The 21297-nt window shown below is 43.0% G+C and overlaps 1 protein-coding gene across 1 annotated transcript; it reads right to left on the bottom strand.

The window, feature by feature from the left end:
* Positions 1-7270: 7270 nt before the first annotated feature.
* On the bottom strand, positions 7271-20061 carry LOC136767299 (serine protease 33-like). The gene is made up of 6 exons (XM_066721073.1): positions 19928-20061; positions 14751-14771; positions 14440-14602; positions 9930-10204; positions 9344-9492; positions 7271-8069 (listed from the first exon to the last, which is right to left on the bottom strand). Exons 1-6 carry the CDS (start codon positions 19995-19997, stop codon positions 7767-7769), a joined length of 981 nt encoding a protein of 326 aa, XP_066577170.1. The 5' UTR covers positions 19998-20061; the 3' UTR covers positions 7271-7766.
* Positions 20062-21297: the final 1236 nt, after the last annotated feature.

The following is a 21297-nucleotide window of genomic DNA, read 5'->3' as shown; positions in this document are numbered from 1 at the left end:
GCATGGGGCGGTTGGAGGTCAGCTGCAGCCAGCTGTCTTAATCGACATCGGGGCAGTCCAGGACCCAACCAATCTGAGCTAAAGACAATATCCAAAGAATGGCCAGAAACAACCCTCCAATTCCCCCAAAATCTCAGTCCTGTGGCTTTGAGAGGCACATTTTGCACATGGCTACTGTTGCCCATGGTGTGTCTGTCTGTCTGACTGAGTGGATTGCAACATAACTCTTCTAGTGTACTTTTTCTGTAGCCCACTGTTGCAACTGGATTACTGTACTGTAATTGATCTATAGCCCTATTGTAACGTGACTCTTGTAAATTGCATAGAGAGGTAGGCTTGCCAGATTCAGTTCTTAAAAACAAAACGCATAGAAAAAACAGGCCCGGCGGCAGGATTAACTCGGCATGGGGGCCTAAGAAATGACTAAGTTGGCACAATTATTTTCACTAGATAATAACACAGGATGGATAATAATTGATAATACAATTACATACAATATATTTGCAGCCACACATGGCTTTCTTGCCAGAATAAAAAATGCTACTGCACCACTTTACAGCATGGACAAGTCATAACCGTGTCAATGAAATGCAAGTTCGGACAACGCTGCACAGCTGCATACACACAAATACCCATGTAATGTGGAAGAACAATCATCTTCAATCAGGTTGGAACGTTAGTTGCAATGCCTTTAATACACGCAGCGTGGAGAGGAACAGTGAATCAAGAAGATCCCAAAGTCGCTCTGCCTTCATTTTAAAAGTCAGAGGCTTTTATACACAAAAAACAAAGATCTGGTTACAATCACAAAGTCATTACTATATTATCTTAGAGAGTTAGCTAAGCAGAATATATATCATTATAGGACAGAGTTCATAGGTCAACACATGGATTAGGGAGCAGGCACTTCAATCATACTGTTTGACATTGTCTCCAAGATTCTCATCGTAAATAACAAACAGAAATCAAGCTTCCTTCTGGCTTGACCTTATCTTTCTTAAGTATACAAGAGAGTAAAACAGGTATGAGAGAGAATTTCCAACTTTCCTTCCACACTATGCAATGCACAGCAGTTGCTAATTAAAATAATAACACTTCCCCATGCCAATACAATGCATTTCCAATCTCAGAAAGCTAACAATACTGTACAATACAGTACCATGACTTTTCGGTACAATGATGTTTTGATGAAGCTCCGCGTATTCTTTCAGATCACTAGTCAAAACTCTTTGCTGTTTGCCTGAGCGGGGATATCCGTTGAACTCACTGTCACATCTTAGTTTTTCCACACAATTGTGAGCACTGCTGAAGTATTCATTTCACCAGCTGAATGGTTATGTTATTTGTAGGTATACGTAACTTTGAAAGTAAACCTAAATGGTCAGATTGACCCCACCCTTACATTATGTGAAAGCTAATCAAAATGAAAAAGGACCATAAATACACACAGACAAATGCATATGGACCCCCAGGCAGTACACACTGACTCACTGAGCATGCAAGATGAGATTATTTAAAAACAAATCATAGTGTGTAAGTATTACAAACAGCCCCAGACACAGAGTCCAGGAGAGAGCAATACAGAACCATTATCATTTCAGAGCAGAATCCTGACCATGATCTCACACACACACCACCTCTGGGATCAACTGGAAAGATGTCAACAGGAGCCAAATACTCTCCCTGCACTGGAAACCTGTATCCACCATATTCCAAACCATATTCCTCTGGCTGTCGATCAATTTCACTGCAGTACAGAAGAACACAGTACAGTACAGTCATTAAGGCAAGGTGAGGGGTTAGGACAATGGTTTTAACATTACTGTGTCTGTTGTTTGTCCCATAGTTTTAGACTGCAGTGTTATTTCAGTTATATTACTATTATTGCGACATCAAGTTTTGCAGTTAATATCTCTATAGAAAAATTATAATCAAATGAAATTGTATTGTATCTTTGAGTATTCACAGATCCTTATACCAAGCATCCCAGTTTCTTTGTGGGTTCTATCAGTGTCTGTCTGGCTGTCTGCCTGTTTTCCTCTCTGTCCAATGCAGTGGTTGCTACCCTGGTCTAGGAGAACCACAGTTCTGCACTGCGTGGTAGAAGGTTAGCAAGTTCACTTGATTACTTGAGTCAGTAGGCACCTGTTCTGGCTCCTGGAAGGCTGCAGGATGGTGATTGTGAGGGGTCTTCAGAATGGCCTAATGGAGCCCCAAAATGAGTGCACTGCCCTTTGTCCTTTTCTGCACTTGCTTAAGCTTTGTGTATGTTAAAGGACCAGCTACACTGGTGCTCTTCGAAGGGCAGGGCTGGATATAACATGTCTATCTACGCCTATGTGATGCATCTCCCCATTGCAATACAGTGCATCCTGTCTTTCTAGGTAAGTTGCACTGAAGAATGCGTCGACACCCAGACAGATTTGGATGTAGAGCGGAGATGGACAGAGTTGAGTTATGTTTCTCAGATTAAGTGCAATCTAAAAAAGAATCAGATCAGGGTTGCAAACTGCGAGATACTTTACCTTCTTTACATGAAGAATGCAGACACAGAATGCAGCCATTGTAAACAAGGATGGAGTGGGTTTCCAATACTCCTTGCAGAAGCAAATGGAAATGCAAGGCATGGTGGGAAATCAAGCAGTGCTTTGTGTGCAACAATAAGACATGGTTCCACTTTTTTTTCTTTTAAAGAAAGAATCTCACAGAAAACAAGGAAATGTACTGGAATCTAGTCCGTTTGGATGAGTTCAGAATATGTATGGATGTGAATGGGAATCATTCTCAGATGTTGCATTTATAAAGGTGTTGGAGTCCATTGGTTAAGTCCAATATTTTTGTATCAAACAAGGTCCTTTCAGGGTTCTAGAATCTTCTTGATGTGACACTACAAGTATGTTTTATTAATCAGGCAGGGTTAAGATGGCAGAAGTCATTGCTGTTCTCTCAGTATCTGGAAGGTCAAGAGTAGCAACAGTTACTTAACAGTTTCCATCTGGTAAACATGATACCATTTTAAAGCATCTTTGCCTTTTTCCTGAATTATATCTTTATATACGGCTGGACTTAGTTTGTCCACAATGAGGAATGGTCCATACCAATCAGTCTTAAAGGTATGGCATTTGTGTTTGTAATTTCAAACCATATATCTGTCAAGTGCCAAGCCTGCAAGGAAAAGTCTCAATCCATTTTGTAAATTTGTCAGGGATGAAATGAAAAATGACCACTTACTGTTGAGTTGTGAAATAGGTCACACATATCAGGGGCTACTTGAGAAGGACACAGACCACAGGGTACTCAGACTGTGGAATGTTTACCATAAGGACTTTGTCAGAATCACCGGCACCCAGTGGAATAGTCTTGTGAGACCAAAACGTAGGCTGTGGAAGCTGTTTATCCTGCAAATACCAGTGAATATTAGTCTGGATATCTGCTAAAACGCTGGGTAAACTACCACAAGCTACACCCAGCAAGACACAAATACCACCCACTGACAGTGACCACGGCATGCTGGCAGGCACTGTCCTGGTGGAGAATCCGGAGCAATCTGTGCCTTGGCTCCCCACTCGGATGCCCGCACAGACGGGAAGTCATCACTACAGACGCCTCCGGAACAGGCTGGGGTGCTGTCTGGAATGGGATGGGAGTCAAAGGAGTGTGTAGAGGCCTCTGGTCAGCCGCACACATCAATGTACAGGAGCTGTAAGTGGTGCAACTGGCACTGCACCACTTTCGCCACGGTCTGGCAGACACACACGTCCTGGTTTGGACTGACAACACGTCGATGGTGGCTTATATCAGCCACCAGGGGGGCCTATACCCCCCCAGACTACGTCATGTGGCGTGCAGACTTCTCCTGTGGGCGCAAGACAATCTCCGCTCCATACGGGCGATACACCTGCTGGACGTGCCCAGTACAGCGGCAGACATTCTTTCCAGAGGAGGTCCGGACAGCTCGGAGTGGAGACTGAATCCTCAGGTGGTGGAGCAGATCTAGAAGAGGCCGGGACGAGCTCAGGTCGACCTCTTTGCTAAACAGGCAACCCACTGTCCTCTGTGGTTCTCCCTGAAGAACCGGCGGCCAGCTGAGCGTGGACACTGTTGCTCACCCATGGCTGCAGGAACTGCTGTATGCCTTCCCCCCACTGCCACTTCTTCCACTGATATTGGAGAGGATTTGCCAGGACGGAGCTCGAGATCTGCTGATCGCCCCCCGGTGGCTGAGACAATTGTGGTTCATAACTCTGGCACAGATGATCAGCACGGATCCATGGCAGCTCCTGCTTCGACCGGGTTTACTGAGTAAGACAGAGGGACTCTTGTGGCACCCCAACCCAGCACAGCTGCAGTTGTGGTTTTGGCCCCTGAAAGGCACCGTCTGATGTCTCTGGGGCTGCCTGTGAATGTATACTTACAAGTGGTCAGTTTTTCAGAACTGGTGTCTAGAGAGACGTGTGGATCCTGTGTCATGCCCCATATCGACAATCCTGTGCTTCTTGCAACAGCTGCTTGAAGACTGGAAATCTGCATCCACGTTGAAAGTTTATCTGGCTGCTATCTTGGCATGTCACGATAAAATTGACAATGTCTCCCCATGAGCGCATTTCCTGGCGATCCAGTTTCTGAAAGGTGCGAGATGCTTGAGACCACCGATGAAGGACACAATTCCAGCCTGGGACATGGAATTAATCCTGCAAGGACAGAGCGGTGATCCCTTTGAGCCCATCTCCACAACGGAGCTCCGCTTCCTCTCGCTCAAGGTAGCTATTCTTGTAGCGATAACATCGGCAAGGAGAATTAGTGAAATTCCCGCCTTGTCTGTGGTTAAAGCCTGTCTGATCTTCTCGGGAAGCAACGACAGAGTCACTCTCAGGATGAACCCAGCCTTCCTGCCCAAAGTCGTGTTGGCATTCCACATAAACCAACTTATTGTCCTGGAGTCTTTCCATCCCCCTCCACATACATGCTTTGTATAAGTGGATCACTTTTCATTCATTTTGCGGCTTATTTTTACTTTTGTTCATTTGAGAAAAATTATCAGTTATAGGGAATTGGTGTAATGTAAAACCATTAATAATATTAATAACTTTTATTTCATATAGCACTGTCACAAATCAAGGTGTTTCAAAGCGCTTTACAAGTTAAAAGCAAGACACAAATGCAAAGGATACAAGAAATGAACAATACATACAATAGATAAATGCATAGATACATAAGAGTAAAATAACACAAGGACAAGAATAAAATACAATATTCTAAGAAGCAAATAAAATACATTACAGAGTTCCAAATGCAGTAGAAAGTACAAATGTTTTCAGGGCAATTTTAAAATGAACAGCTGTGTTGGAATCTCTAATAAAAATGATGAATATAGTCTAATATTGATGATGTTTGTGGGATATTTGTGGCACAGTAGTGGAGAAACCAATAAACTGTCGAGCGATCTTGGGTGCTGTTAATGCCAATATGTATTGATGTGCAATTCTGCTTATTGAAGGCTGTCATGGTCCCAAATCATGGTCATAATTCATACTGCTGTAACAAGTCTTTCTTTTCATGGAAGGTGTGCTGACATCGTCTTCTCATTGCTGAAATCTGCCAATTCCTAACTAGTTTAGGGGACCTCAATATTGATTGAGTTAGGAGTACTTTTAATTCTAAAGAGTCTGTACGAATAGCTTGATTTATTGTAAACTCTTAATTGGGCACATTGATTAGTTTGCAGACAGTTATGACAGCTATTTGGAAGAGGGGGAGGCAGACATTTGTCACAAGGATGTAGATGGGATCAAGGTACAGATTACCGTTTTTGGTCTATTTCAGCTGGTCAACCTTAATGTCAGAATCACCTTTTCAACCCAAATTACAGAATTGACACAAAAGGGTTGACAGATTTCCAAGCACCTTCTTTCACCAATTCCTGTGCTGTAACAAATCTGCCCAATCACCGGTCGCATCAATTGAGATTCCTGGGATTGCTTTCAAATCAGGGTGTAATCCATGTAAAAAGGATTTCTTAAACTGTTTGTCATACATGTCCTCTTCAGTTTAATCTAGAAACACATAGAGAGTGTGTTTTCACAGAGCATATGCCCTTACGTGATTGCCGTTTCTTTGTGTTACCGAATAAAATGTATTTCAATATGCCCAATCTGCGGCATTCTGACCACAAGCTTTTGTCACTAATCCTAAAATCTCATTCCATGTACTTGCACGACTGAAGGTGTCAACCTGTGAATATCCGTCCTCGTAATGACCACCACTTGTAAGGGGATTTTTTTCTATGCTTGGTTTTCAGCCAATCTACACAACAGTTTAACTGAAACTCATAGGCCAATTATTATTACCTCAATATGATTATTTTCAGAGGGAAGAGTCATAGGTGTGCAATAATAATTTATTTGTGACAGAATTCACATAAAACTAATATCATTTGTTTATATTTCTAAAACAATTAATATTAAGCTTCTGTTGAGTTATAGGAAAGAAACAGACACTACTCGATTTCTCTCACAGAGAGCAGCTGTGCTCAGTCTGGTCAGCAGCCGGCAGCCTGGTGTGTCTCTCTCTCTTCTTCCCTCCTCATGTACTTCTTCTCCTCATCTTTCTCCTTTGTTCAGTTTGCAAGTTAATAGTATATACCAACCAATCATAGTGGAGCACCTCTATAGCATGAGATCCATGTGATGAGCTCATGCATTACCATGACCCCCTCTTCTGTGCCCATGCCTTAGGAACACAAGAATGTACTGGAATCTAGTCAGTTTGGATGAGTTCAGACTATGTATGCATGTGAATAGTCAAACTGCAGGCTGTTAGGACACACAGGCTCTCGTGGAGAAATTCTTAGGAGAAATATGCCGTATCTTAGAATATTTTACAATCATCAAAGATTAACACAATCATACATATATTGCAAAATCATGATTGGTTTAAGATAAACCCTCTTGAAATTCATATTCTCAAATTTTGCATGCTAAAAACACGTCTATTGAGAGAGAGAGTAGTTTCACTGTGTCGAGGTAGTGTCAACATTTAAACCATTACGTTAAATTTAGAAAATTGGAATTCCAAATTCAGTGTGCATAGAAAAAGTGCTTCAGGGTGTCTATACAGTGTTTCAGTACAGATTGTGTGTGTCTGTATAATACCAGTTTCATAGCAGTTTACAGTTCTGGATTTCATGTGTCTGTGCCGGAACAGCAGCAGTAACTCTGGATTAGTGCAGGGGGGGGAGGGGGTGTCAGATGCCAGTAGACAAAACTCTCAGTTTAGCAAATAAGAAGGTTCAATTACGTTGTTGAGGTGGAACAAAAACACTGCAGTGGCCCCCCAGGACCAGGTTTCACTACTATCAACTCGTCAGTATCTCCCAGCCCCAAGCACCCCCATGCAACCTTTGCTCCAGTGGTCTTCAAATCCAGTCCTCCAGGAGCCTACAACCCATTCACTTATTTTTAAATCAGGAATGGGCAACTTCAGTCCCTAAGTGTTGGACTCCACCAGAAACTCAATTGGCTCAATTAAGGAATTAAGTTGTGGGGATGAATTGAAAAACTAGAGGATTCTGTGATCCCTGGAACCCCCCAGAGTTGCCCATCCCTGTGATTAGACCTGGGAAAGAGTTAATTTAAGAGTTAAATTAAGCAATTAATAGCTGAGGGGGAACATAAGCAGGAAGTGGGCTAAATTTGTTACCACTCCCCACCCCCAACACACACACACACTGCCCCCCACACAGAAACAAACAAGACAGCACACTGGTGCTACATCAGTGTCTTGGCACTGACTGCTACTGTGAGCATAATGGTGAGCAGCCTGCCATTCCCTGCAGCCCGCCAAGCTGTGCCATTGCATGAGTCGCTCTCCGTGCCGGGGGAGGTGAAGGTGACGAAACCTGGCTGGGAGGTGGCGGAGGTCAGCTGAGAGTTGATCCAGTCCTGGTACTGGGACACACGCGTGTACACGTCTGAATAGTTGTGGCGCGCGCAGCCCACCCCAAAACTCACGATCCCAGCCTGGGACCACACAGAGTTTTGCTTGCACACCAGGGGGCCCCCTGAGTCACCCTGGACAGGGAGACAGTTTTAATTGGAAATACAGCTTTCAGGGAGCAGGAACAAGAGAAATAGTTTGATGTGCCTACCATGGAGAGATTACCATGGCTCCTAATTTAGACACTGTAGGCACCAAACACAGATTGATTGATTGATTGATTAGTATAGATCAGGACTGGGCTCGGAGGCCATTGCTTTCAATAGGGTCAATTTTAACAATATTGGAAACAGGCTCGTCAAACCCGGAAGCACAGCACCAGTGCACACTTGATTTTCCATGGGGTCAAAAACAGCACACAATGCACTTGGCCTCACCACTTGGCCTTACAACTAGATCCAAGTTCACACTCACAGCCAGCTTCTTCTCCAACAGTTCTATTTCAGTTTCTACCTTCCTCAGAACTAGAGTTCAAAAGGCTGTAAGCAAGATCAAACACAGTACATGTTCCAACAGCCTAGAAATAATATAGGTGGCTAAATGATGAATATGTATTTCTATACAGTATACTGTTGGCCAGCACAGAGCTATATGTAATGTCTGCATAAGTTTGGGATAAATAATATTGATCACCACTGCATTTTGGGGTCATTGACACTGATGCAATTAAGAAACAATAAACTTAATAATTTAACTTATTTGTAATTGTTTGTCAGGCTTCGTCCCTGACTTTTGCAAATGCAGTAGTATTGGCTTTAGTCAATATAATGTCCTTTGCCTCCTCATACCCTTCCATAATAAGCTGTTGTTCAGCAGCACTGAAATAGACAGCACGCTCTTTTGCCATCACCAAATCATACTTTCAGCACCACTGAGCGTCCTTTCGTAATCAAATGAGAATGTGCAGTTATCCTCTATGAGCGAACTCTGGCTAATGCTAACGAGCTAATTAACTCAGAGATAAGTGTTGGAAGAACCGATAATAAGTATCAGTTAGCTCAATCTGGGATTAGTCAATTTAGCTTGACTTTGTTAAACCACATACATAGACTAGACCCCATGTCATCTTTGCTTTGCTTTGATTTGTGTTTAAGAAAATCTGTAACTTGTACTTAAAGTGCAGGCTTAATTAATGCAGAAATTATGGCTACTGTTTATACTTCATGTAATTATTATTATTATTATTATTATTATTAATATTATTATTATGCAGTAAAATAACCTTAATTCAAAAGGCAAATCATCTTGGTTTTAATGTGTTGATATGGTCCATAGTTTTGTTTTGTTTAGCTTGTTTGTTTCTTGTTGTTTTTTTCAAATAGGGAGAGAGAGAGAGGATCAGTGTTACCTGGCATGAACCTTTGCCCCCGAGTGGCATTAAAGCACAGATCATGTTGTTGGTGATGTTGACCAGCTTTGTATATTGACAGCTGCAGCACGTGTTCCCTATGATGGGCAGCTCCACCTCCTGCAGGGTCTTGTTCCCATCGAGATAGACTGCAAGAGAACACAGCATTTCCCAGGTCAGCTCTGCAACAGTGGAGCACTTCGAAACACAATAGATGACAGATAACACTCCATCACAGCCATGCAAATAGCAATACTGTAGATACAGACAGACTGAGAGAGTAATATCCATAGATATAGATAGATAGATACATAGGTTCAAACCCACCTTGCACCACCTATTCTCAAATTATTTACTCTCCCAGCCCAGTAATTTTCTTTCTCCTCGTTTTATCCAATCCCACCTCCCTAATCCTCCACTAACCCTCATTCATCCTACACCTTCCCTACCTTCCCCTCCTTGATCTTCCATCCCCACCCATCTCCCCCTCACCCCCAGTCCTATTCATTACATCTCTCTCTCTCCCACCCCTTTAGCCGATCTCCTAGCAGTCTTCCCAGTGGCAACCATAGTACCAGCCACTCACCATCTTCCCTGATGTTGCCATAGCCGGTGACCCAGCAGTTGGTGCCAGCGTAGAAGGTGCTGCCCTGGGCTGCCAAACAGATGGGCTGGATGTAGTTGGTAAATGTGACAGTGCTGCTCAGTTGTAGCAGGGCGATGTCATTGTTGAAATTTGGTGAGTTGTAGCTAGAGTGCGGGATGACGTTCAGGACACTTCTGGTCACTTCATTGGAGTCGGTGACCAGGAGGCTCAGCCTGCCCAGGACCACCGTCCACTGAGTGACATTAATGGGCCTGCTGAGAACGAGCCAGAACATTGGTCAGCATTGCCACTAAAATGGTCACAAATTGACAACTCTTCTCCACAGTCTGTCAGTGACAACCAATGCTAAAATTGTCTAACACCATCACTGGGGCTACTCGACCAAAAAGTCACTCTGTTTGCCTTAATTTAACACAGTTCAGTACAGCTGTTGAGTTGGTGAAAGTAAATAAGTTGAAGGAAAGGTGATTTAGTCAAGGACTAGCAGGAATTCTGTTCCAGGTGGAACCAGGTGGAGCCAGATAGGTGTGAATTGGTAGCATGTAGACAAATGGTACTTACAACTGCTGCTGAGAAAGAGCTGCCCTGTTTCTTGGTAACAAAATGCCAAGGAGGTGACTAGGGAACAGAAACCAAGAGACTGAAATCTGTAACATTTAGAAGCATGTGGCCACTACAGTGTCAGGTCTGCAAGATTATTGCTTTTCTGGATTAACTAATCCAGGAAGATTTCATCTGTGAACGTTGTCGGCATGTTGAAGTCCTAGAAATCAATGTCCGTGATCTTGAGGCTCAGCTTGTTGATCTGCGCTGTATTAGTGATATGGAAGAACTGGTCAATCAGCCCATCAGAGAGATGGTGTGCATGCCAAAACCTAGGAGAGTTGAGACCTTAGAGCAGGAACGTGTAGAGAACTGCTTGGTTACAGAAGGTTGTAACCACAGAAAAAGGGTGAACATACATCATAGAAGAGACAACCTAAGAGCTAGAAATGCCCAACAGGTTCCAACTGCTGGACACTGATGGCTCAGAGGGTGATGCGAGGGCAGCTGAGTGCCAGAGCACAATGGTGCCCAATAAACCCCAGAACAAGTGGATAGTAATAGTAGGAGACTTGATTCTTAGGGGCGTAGATCACAAAGTTACTTGCATGGTATCTTGCCTGCCTGGTACTCAGGTTGCAGATCTCCCTAAACTAGTAGATGGGCTACTGGCCAAAGCCAGGGGGAATCCACTGGTCATGGTCCACATTGAAACCAATGACATGAAAAAAGGTAGGGCAGAGGTTCTGCAAGACACATTTATAGGAGTTATGACAGAAACCAAAGAACAGAACCTCCATGGTAGTTTTCTCTGAAATACTTCTGGTACCACGTGTATGGCCAGGGAGACGGGCAGAGATTAGAAAGTTCAACATGTAGTTGAAATCCTGGTGTAGGGAAGAGGGTTTTAGGTTTATGGGGCATTAGTCTTTCTTCTGGTATAGATGGGATCTGTACAAAATGGACGGTCTACATCTAAACAGAAAGGGGGGCTAATGCATTGGGAGAGTGTATGTGCAGAAAAATTTAGAATAATTTAAACTAGGGACCGTGGGGCAGGGAGTTGTGACAAAGGGACATGTTCTTCTAAGGAAAGAAAACAAAGGGAAACTGCTAGTAGCAAAGTCCTGAAGTGTTTATACCTCAATGCCAGGAGTATAAGGAAAAAGATGTTAGACCTAGAAGCCACAGTGCTGGCGTGTGACTATGATGTTGTAGGAGTGACAGAAACATGGCTTACAGAAAATTATGTGGATGAATACAAGTTGAAAGGACACACACAGTTTAGGAGAGACAGGCAAAATCGAAGAGGTGGTGGGGTAGCATTATATGTGAAAAATTACATTGAGGCAGAAGAACTCAAATTAGATCCCAGTAACGCAACAGAATCTTTGTGGGTCAAACCTTTGAACAAGAAATCTGGAAGATTAGTGGTAGGAGTGTGTTACAGACCACCCAACTCAGATATTCAGCAAGATGTTGCATTGTACAGTGTAATCAGGACTGCATGTAGCAAGGATGTGGCTGTTATAATGGGTGATTTCAATTTCCCAAACATAGACTGGGAAAGCCCAGTTGGGACTATAGAAGCAGAAATAGAAATGGTTATTTTTTCAGGGAACCAACCATAGAGAGTGCATGCATTGACTTGATATTTTCAAATGATCAAGATAGAGTCAGAGGGACACTAGTTAGAGAACCAATGGTGAACTGTTACCACGATATGGATAGCTTTGAGGCATACTTTCAAAAAACAAGGACCGAGTCTAAAACAATGCTCTACAATTTTGTAGGCAGCACTTAGAAGAGTTAGACTGGGTCACAAGAAGAATACTTGAGGCTCAGGAGAAATTTGCTCGAAAACTCAGCAAATTGAGGACCAAAAAACACTGGTCAATATGGTTTAATAGACGTATGCAAAAAATATCAAGAGAAAGAAAACAAAATAAAAATAATATATTGAACTGCAAAGAGATGTTAAGAGAGGTACCAGGAACGCAAAGAGGGAGATAGAAAGAAACATAGCTCTTGGAACTAAAACTAATCCAAATAACTTTTTTCAATACCGTAACAGCAAGAGGTCAATAATGGAAGAAGTGAAACAGATAAAGGCTAAAAATTGAAGTATCTTAGAAAATTAACAAGATGTGGCAAATGATCTAAACAGAGGTGGAAAGAGTACTGAAAAATCCTACTCAAGTAGAAGTACTGTTACTTTGATGAAATTTTACTCAAGTAGAAGTAAAAGTACTGGAATAAAAAACTAAGTAAAAGTAAAAAGAAGCTCATTTAAAAAATATTACAAGTTACTTAGTTAGTTAGTTACTTAGTTACTTTTATCAAAGCCTTGTCACATGATCTCCAAGTGAACACCTCCTCTAAATATATATATATATATATATACACAGATGGGTGACAAATTAAAGGAAAAACCAACATAAAGTGTCTCAGTAAGGTGTTGGGCACCACAAGCCACCAGAACAGCTTCAATGCTCTTGGCACAGATTCTATTAGTCTCTGGACTCCCAAAAGATATTCCCTCATTTGGTATTTTGATGATGGTGGTGGAGAGCGCTGTCTAACATGTCGGTCCAAAATATCCCATAGGTGTTCAATTGGGTTGAGATCTGGTGACTGCGAAGGCCATAGCATATGATTCACATCATTTTCATACTCATCAAACCATTCAGTGACCCTCGTGCCTGTGGATGGGGGCATTGTCATCCTGGAAGAGACCACTCCCATCAGGATAGAAATGTTTCACCATAGGATAAAGGTGATCACTATATGCAAATCATTATAATGTCAGTGACCCCTCCCTCTAAGGGGACAAGTGGACCCAAACCATGCCAGGAAAATGCCCCCCACAGCATAACAGAGCCTTTGGACCCCCTCACTGTAGGGGTCAAGCAGTCAGGCCTGTACTGTTCTCTTGGTGTCCCACACATGCACTCGCCCACTTCTCGAGAACACTAGCCAGTTGAGCATCTTTGTGACTGACGCTCCTGCCTTAATGACCCCTCTTTCAAAGTCAATTAGATATTTTCCTCTTGACATCTTGATCCAAAATCGAGGTCAGCTGGGCCTGTTCAGCATTTGTATACATGCCACAGAGCATGATAGGATGTTAATTGCTTAATTGTATCCTGCAGTACACCTGTTTGGAGGCATCTGTATTCGTTATGTTCCTCCACTCATTTATTCAAGTTTTTCTTTAAATATGTCACCCGTCTGAATATGTATTTATTTAATTAAATATCAGCAACAGCCATTTAGAAATAATAATAATAATACAAACTTATAATCAATTGAACATTTACTTTATTGCTACATGTATGTGCGCTCATAATTTAGAATATATATATATATATATATATATATATATATATATATATATATATATATATATATATATATATTTTATTATTTTTTTTTTTTCTCAATCATGGCCAGAGTGCAAAGATATATTATTATTATTTATTTTTTAGCAGATGCCCTTATCCAGGGCGACTTACAAAATATATAACAACAAAGTAACTGTTCTATAATAAGTTTATATTATGTCTAAATGGCTGTTGCTGATATTTAAATAAATAAATATTAATAAAATCATAATGCTAACTTACATAGAACCCTAACAACTGTTGATATAACTTTATTGTTAGTTTATTGTGGGGGACATCACTGGTCAGGACAGGAGGCTGTATTTTCCAAAAGAAAGTACGGGTTTGTAATATGTGATGTTGTCTGATATTTCGTCAACATTGCTGAATGATGTATTCACTGTGATTGTGTGAATGTTCACCGTTTCAGAGATCAGTGCTATTTTGAAACCAAGCATGATGCTGATTGACTAAAATGGATATATTGCCATTTGACATAAATCAATAAAGTCAAATGTTGTGTTTTGAAAAAAAACCAAAACAGTTGTTAGCTTTGGGAATACCTCTGGAAGCAGTGGGCAGCTGTCAACACCCACTGGTTGTTGATCAGAGAGCCCCCGCAGACGTGGAACTTGCCGATCTGCAGACTGGCTTGCCAGGGCCAGGCCCCCCTGCTGGCGTTCTGCCCCCCAACGATGCGTGTGTTGAGGGGGGGACGCCCGCACACTGTGAACAACAATGGTCAAATTGATCAAGGGTTTACAAGGGATGTGCCCCGATTTAGATTCCAGCTGTAAGTATGATGATATAGTTTATGTTGGATTGAATTGAATTAATTGAAACAAATGATGATCACAATCTCATCGCTACTCACCATCACTCTGCCCATCAGCACCTGGAAAACACAAATAATTTTATTAACAATAGCCTAATGCATTAAGTTATTAAGTAATAATCAATAGATTTTGAACAGTTATCTGTGAAAGGAAGTACTGCCCAAAGGGGGAGGGGCTATGTCAGTCACCATAGATACATACATGATATATACATAGCATGGTATCAGGGCAACACACCTGCTCATCTTTGCAGAAAGAATCAAGTACAGTGAGCTAGCTCAACTGAGTAGCTTCAGCTAATCAATGAACAAACTATATACAGGGCAGCCTAGCAAGGCAAAAGCTCCTAGCTGGCTGCATGACATCTACTTCCCTGGCTGTTTGTCATGACAGTCATTACAATAGGACACAAACAGTTGGTCTGAGTGGTAACATTTTCTAGAGTGCTCCTCCGAAGAGAAGGATAGAGGAGGAGAAGGCCTTTTCACATGGAACAAGGATAGCACTTTTCAAAGGAATGCAGGGTTGGGCCTGAGCATGACCCTGGATCCATCTCCTGTGAAATGCACACGTGAAGGGTGTACAGACAGGGCATGAAGCTCGCTTATGCATTTGACAGATGTGATCGGTGACACTACCATCAGGTCAGCTGATTGCAGTGGTTCAAACGGGGCCTTAGAAAGCTCATCCAGCACTACATCAAGGCGCCATGTCGGTAAGGAAGGGGTGAGAGGAGGCCGTAGCCTATGCACACCCTTCAGGAATGGTGAGGCCCGGTGAGACCCAGGTGGCTCACCATCAATTTGGTCATGGCACGCAGAAATGGCCACCAGCTACACTTTGAGCATAGACAAAGACTTGCCATCATCTAACATCTCTTCCAGGAACTACAGAATGACCCCAGTATGACAATTGATTGCATCATGATCCCTGTCCTGGCACCACATCTGGAACATCTGCCAGCGGTAGGAGTACTGCGACCTCATGGAGGGAGCTCTTGCTGACTGAATAGTGGCAACTACTGTATCTGACAGACCACAGTCCCAGAGCTGGAGCAGGCTGACATCAGGATTGGCCAGAATGTGCCATGCACCTGAGACAGGAGGAAGAGCAGGTCTACAACCCACAGTCTGTGGGGCCACCTGGGGACCACCAGCAGAACTGTGACTTGTTCTTACCTGATCTTCCCCAGGACCACTGGGAGAAGGGGAAATGGTGGGAAGGTGAAGACAGCACAGCCACCTGTGGTCTAGCAAGTCGATCCCCAGCATTCTGGATTGGTCTAGGATGGAAAACCAAAATGGGCCATGAGTGGACTCTTCTGAGGCAAAGAGGTCCACCTCTGCCCTGCCGAAGAAGTTCCACCAGTGAGTGAAGGTGCCAATGGCGGGGGGATGTGAAAGTAAGCATCTTTCAGATGCACCGTGGTGAACCAGTTTCCAGGCTTGAGTGCCTGCAACATGGTGCGCATGTTGAGCATCTGAGGTGCAACACTTTGAGGTGTCAGTTCAAGTGTCTCAGATCCAAGATGGGACTGAAACTGATGTCTTACTTGGGCACTAAGAAGTATTGGGAATAGAATCCCTTGTGCTGCTCCCGATAACGACTCAAAGCACCGCACCCAGGAACAGGTCCCTCACTCCACCCCTCTGAGGTGGGTTGGATGGGTCTAGAACTGTAGGGAGTAGCCAGCTGTTATATTTTGGAGCACCCAGGAGTCTTGGGTGAAGCCTTAACAATTGTCGAGTTGCTGGGGCGTGTAGGGGTGGGCTAGAGACTTTTGGAATGTGTCAGGGTCAGGGCGTGGCAGGCAGAGTGGTCCACGACCTGTCTGTCTCATCCATTGCTGACTGCAGTGGTTCTCGGTCTGGGGCCTGGGGCGTGACTTGGGAGTAAGCCTGTGCCAGATGCCGTGAGTGCTCCCTCTCCTCAATAGAATGGTGCATGACAGTCACCAGCTGTTCAGCCACCACCCCTATCTCCCGAATAGGTGACGGGGCCTCTGGCGTCACGAGACTTGCAGGGGGGTTCTCATGTTAATTAATGCATACTTACTATATTCTTATGTTAGTTAAGCTACCCAGGAACTGTGTTGGCTGTAACAAAGGTCAAAAGATACTTCGTCCCCCTACTGAGGAGCACACATAGGCTCTCCATGGCTGCTTGTGCTCCCTAAGCAGCACAGAGCGCCAGGGCAGTCTATGAATGCTATGAATATTGTGTCAGTGTTGTGTTTGCAGGTCAGCAACAAAGAACTGGATCTATCCAGAGGGTTGTACTACGAAGGGAGTTTTACCTACTCAGATTTAACTCAGGGTTATCAAGGAAAGTCATGGTTGACAAACTCTGATTGCCTAAACTGGTGTTAAACGGTACTACGACGGTGGTTAAGATGTCGGTTAGTTGACTTGTGTGACTGAACTGGAGTTTCTGCGCGTGAAAGGGGCGCGTCCAGTAGCACAGGCTCAGTTTGTGCGCATGTCTGTGCGCTGTATTGTCCCTGGATCAATACATGTTAATAATGTCAGGATTTGAGGAGATTAAAGAAAGGTTAACGGCTAAATCTAACACCATGGCAACAATGCCAGGGAGGCTTGTGACAGTGTAAATTCGTAAAAACAGTGTTCTTGTCATATGTTCATGTGTTACGGATTCTTCTTTTATTTGTAATATGATTGAGATGTAAGGACACGTAAAATAGTCTATCTAAATATATGAAAACAATTAGGATAATTCAATTATAGCCTATACATGGGCTACATCTCTGAAATTGTCCCGTTACTCACTGTTATTATCTAAGATACTATGAATTAAGATCTACTCTCTAAAGCACCTAGGCTGTAGGGTTACCTGTATGAACTTAATGCTGTTGTGTTCAGAATAACTTCATTCTAATAATCATTTCAGCAGCAGCCCCAGTGGAAAGAGCACCTACAACAGGTCCAGATGTAATATAAAAATATTCTATCAAGTTGTGTGTATTAATAATACTCATCATTAATACACAGTACAGATATGGTGTGTAGCATACACTTATAATAGCCTATTCATGTGTTCACAGCAAACAGAAAAAGGCAGAGATAGTGAAAACTAGAGGAGGGCATGATTCACGCATATTTCGGGAATCCACTCTTGGTCGTGGCTCACCACCTAATGTGTCTTTAATTGTCTTGAATATAAGTAGAAGTTTTAAAAACAAAATAATGTAGGCTAGCCTACATGTCAAATCAAATATGATATGATCAAATACCTGAACACTGATGCTGTGAAATGACTTCCTATTCACATAATCCCCCTCATGTTCTCCCACAGGTGCTCTAATGGGGATATGCGCACAGCCAATCGCACCAATCCCCCTCGGGATTCCTATGGAAAAAGGTGTTCTGTATATAGGCCCAACCTATGCATATTAAAAATAGACCAAGTATTTCTATATTGCGAATTACCTGCGATCGCATAAAAAGCCTATTTGATCTTTAGAGGCTTAAACAGCCAGGGACACAACAAAGGCATCCAGCAGTTCAGTGAGAGCAAGTGCCACCTTGCGAGCTGCATGGCAGACAGTATTCCTGCTCAGAGGTTCAGCATCACCGATGGGATACATGAAGTGTCCGCTGGCAAAATACAGCACAGCAAGACTGTCTGTCCAACACTGAGGGCATCACTCCGGCGAGTGGCATTGAGACGTCTAGCCCTAGAAGCGATGAGAATCAATGTCTTTCATAGAGAGCATCATAGGGGTGAACTAGAGGAGTTGCCCGGTCTCTAAACACCCTAGCCCTGCAGAGTGAGCCTCTCACAACCCGGGCCCAATGTTGATTGGGTCCCGACAAGACTGTGGCGGAGAGGCGGTGCTTATATAGGGTGACAGCGAGTTAAGCAGCAGATACCCTGCTGGAGCAGTGTAGAGATGTGCATATATTGCCATGACAGCATACCTCGGGTAAAACTTATCCACCTTTCGTAGTGCGGGTTAATCGGGAAGTTACACCCGACCTCGCAAACTTACTCCTGAAGTTACCTGGATAAGCCAGTTACCTCGCTTCGTAGTACAGCCGTCAGGTGGGGCACTGGTTTGCTTATAATCTCTGTGTGCACACAAAGAAGCAGGCCTCTCTGACTCTCTATACACACTCACACAGACACTCACACAGACACATGTAAAACCAAGGTCAATATTATTAATGCCCTCAGATGATGCACTGCAGAAGAGGTAGCACTTATGCACCTGTCTTACCACCCAGTGTGTGATTATTATCATGAAACTCCAAGAACACTCCCCCCCCCATACCCAAGACCATTTGTTTTCGCCTCTACCGGCACAAACTCAGATGGACCTTGAACAGCACATTCCTAGCAATGAAAGTCTTGCTGGTGACCTGATCCACTCCATCTCAGCTCTGATCTACTAAGAATCAAATCCTAGCATCAAGGCACAGAGGTCACACAAAGTTATTGCTAAACAGGCTTCAGCAGGAAGCTTGGCGAATTTACCTTGAAGAAAGCCATGGCCAAACTGTAGAGCTTTACAACACATCTGTAGTTTGTCACAAACCTGGTACGCTTGGGATTGACTGTTTCCATTTACAGACATACATATACACATATAGAGAAACTGGTGTATATTATTATTATTATTATTATTATTATTATTATTATTATTATTATTATTATATATTTAAAGCAACTCTTGATATAATCAGTACACAATGGTACACTGTCTTAACAAGGTGAAAGGACTTTGCTCACAGTGCTGCCCACAGTGGTGCTGAGCTCATGGAGAGCCACAGTATCTTCTGTTCATGTTTGTTTGATTGTCTTTGTTGGTGAGGAGTTCCATTAATGGGCTTTATGAGTCAAAATGACCAAATGTTGAAGTTGATTGATGATTTCGAGAGGACTATGAGAAGACAGTAGGAACAGGGTAGACGACCACTGGTTTCACTGTTTCTGTTCATATTAATACAAAATACAAACAATTTGCTTGGGATTGAATGTTTCCGCTTACAGACATACATATGCACATATAGAGAAACTGGTGTATATTGTTATTATTATTATTATTATTATTATTATTATTATTATTATTATTATATATTTAATGCAACTCTTGATATAATCAGTACACAATGCCACACATTACACTATATTACCAAAGAGGAAAGAAACAATACACACATACATTCATACATACACAAATAGCTCCAGTCCTTACCTGACAGAGAAAGCAAAAGTCCAGCAATGACCCACACAGGGCTCCTCATTGTACAGCAGTTGACCTGCATGGTTCTGTGTCTCAGTGGAGCAGGACTTTGGCTTTATAGTGTCTCAGTCAGTCTGTCAGTTGGGCTCCTGTCCCGAACTTTTCACTTCCTATTATACCCACTCCCCCTCTCTCTCTCTCTTTCTCTCTCTCTCTCTCTCTCTCTCTCTCTCTCTCTCTCTCTCTCTCTCTCTCTCTCTCTCTCGGTATCACTGCTGTGTTAGTGACCTGTTGTGATCAACTTCACTCTTCATCTCAGATATCCTTTATGATGTATGTGTTGCTATTGCAAAGGCCAGATTACAGCTTTGTCACATACAGGGGGATTTATCACATAAACCATCTTAAGGAGTTTGAGACATGGTGACAGGGAGATGAAGGGGTAATCAATACTCACTTGTAATTGCATAACATTTGGGTCTTGTAATCTTACATTGTGTTAATGTTTATTGTCCACACACACACACACACACAATCCTCCTGATTGGAGGAGCAGTGATCTGGCCCTGCTGGAACTGAGTCCTGGGCAACGGAGGATTTTGTCTTTGTGAGTTTCTATGAGTCTCTGCTTGTGAATGTATTCATGCCGCTTACCCCTCCTGTACATTGTTACTTCTGTACATTAGTTGAGTTTAGTCAGCCAGTCAGTGGCATTAGAGTTTCTGTATTACCTACCCCATTTTCTTTCTCTCTCTCTCTCTCTCTGTCCATCTCTTTTCCTCTCTCTCACTGTTTTTTCTGTCTCTCCTTCTCATTACAAAGTGATTATACCATAACATTGAGTCAGTCAATGCACAGCTGACTGCCTCACACTCGCACTGCTACCCTGTGGTACGTCACACATACACACATATACGCACGCATACACTGTTGTTAACCTTTTCTCTCTCTTTCTCTCTCGCAGAGGGACTCCAGTATGTTGTTAATGTGTGACATTGAAGGCGTCTGACTATTGTCCAGCATGGGGCGGTTGGAGGTCGGCTGCAGCCAGCTGTCTTAACCGACATCGGGGCAGTCCTGGGCTGGGTGGGGGGGCTCATCCCAGATCTCCCACTGACCCCTGCACGCCCAGGACCCAACCAATCTGAGCTAAAGATACCCAAAGAATGGCCAGAAACAACCCTCCAATTCCCCCAAAATCTCAGTCCTGTGGCTTTGAGAGGCACATTTTGCACATGGCTACTGTTGCCCATGGTGTGTCTGTCTGTCTGACTGAGTGGATTGCAACATAACTCTTCTAGTGTACTTTTTCTGTAGCCCACTCTTGTAACTGGATTACTGGTCTGTAATTGATCTATAGCCCTATTGTAACGTGACTCTTG

Source organism: Amia ocellicauda, chromosome 14 (genome assembly GCF_036373705.1).
Source record: "Amia ocellicauda isolate fAmiCal2 chromosome 14, fAmiCal2.hap1, whole genome shotgun sequence".
In the NCBI taxonomy this organism is placed as follows: domain Eukaryota; kingdom Metazoa; phylum Chordata; class Actinopteri; order Amiiformes; family Amiidae; genus Amia; species Amia ocellicauda.
This window is presented reverse-complemented; position numbering and strand designations above follow the sequence as displayed.

What these genes read in the sequence shown, in the direction of transcription:
- LOC136767299 (XM_066721073.1), bottom strand. Translation starts at nt 19,997, where the DNA reads ATGCAGGTCAACTGCTGTACAATGAGGAGCCCTGTGTGGGTCATTGCT. An exon ending in GCTGCCCACTGCTTCCAGAG is followed by an intron (nt 10,205 to 14,439) that starts GTATTCCCAAAG and finishes GCTCGTTCTCAG; the next exon opens with CAGGCCCATTAATGTCACTC. An exon ending in TGGCAACATCAGGGAAGATG is followed by an intron (nt 9,493 to 9,929) that starts GTGAGTGGCTGG and finishes GTTCTCTTGCAG; the next exon opens with TCTATCTCGATGGGAACAAG.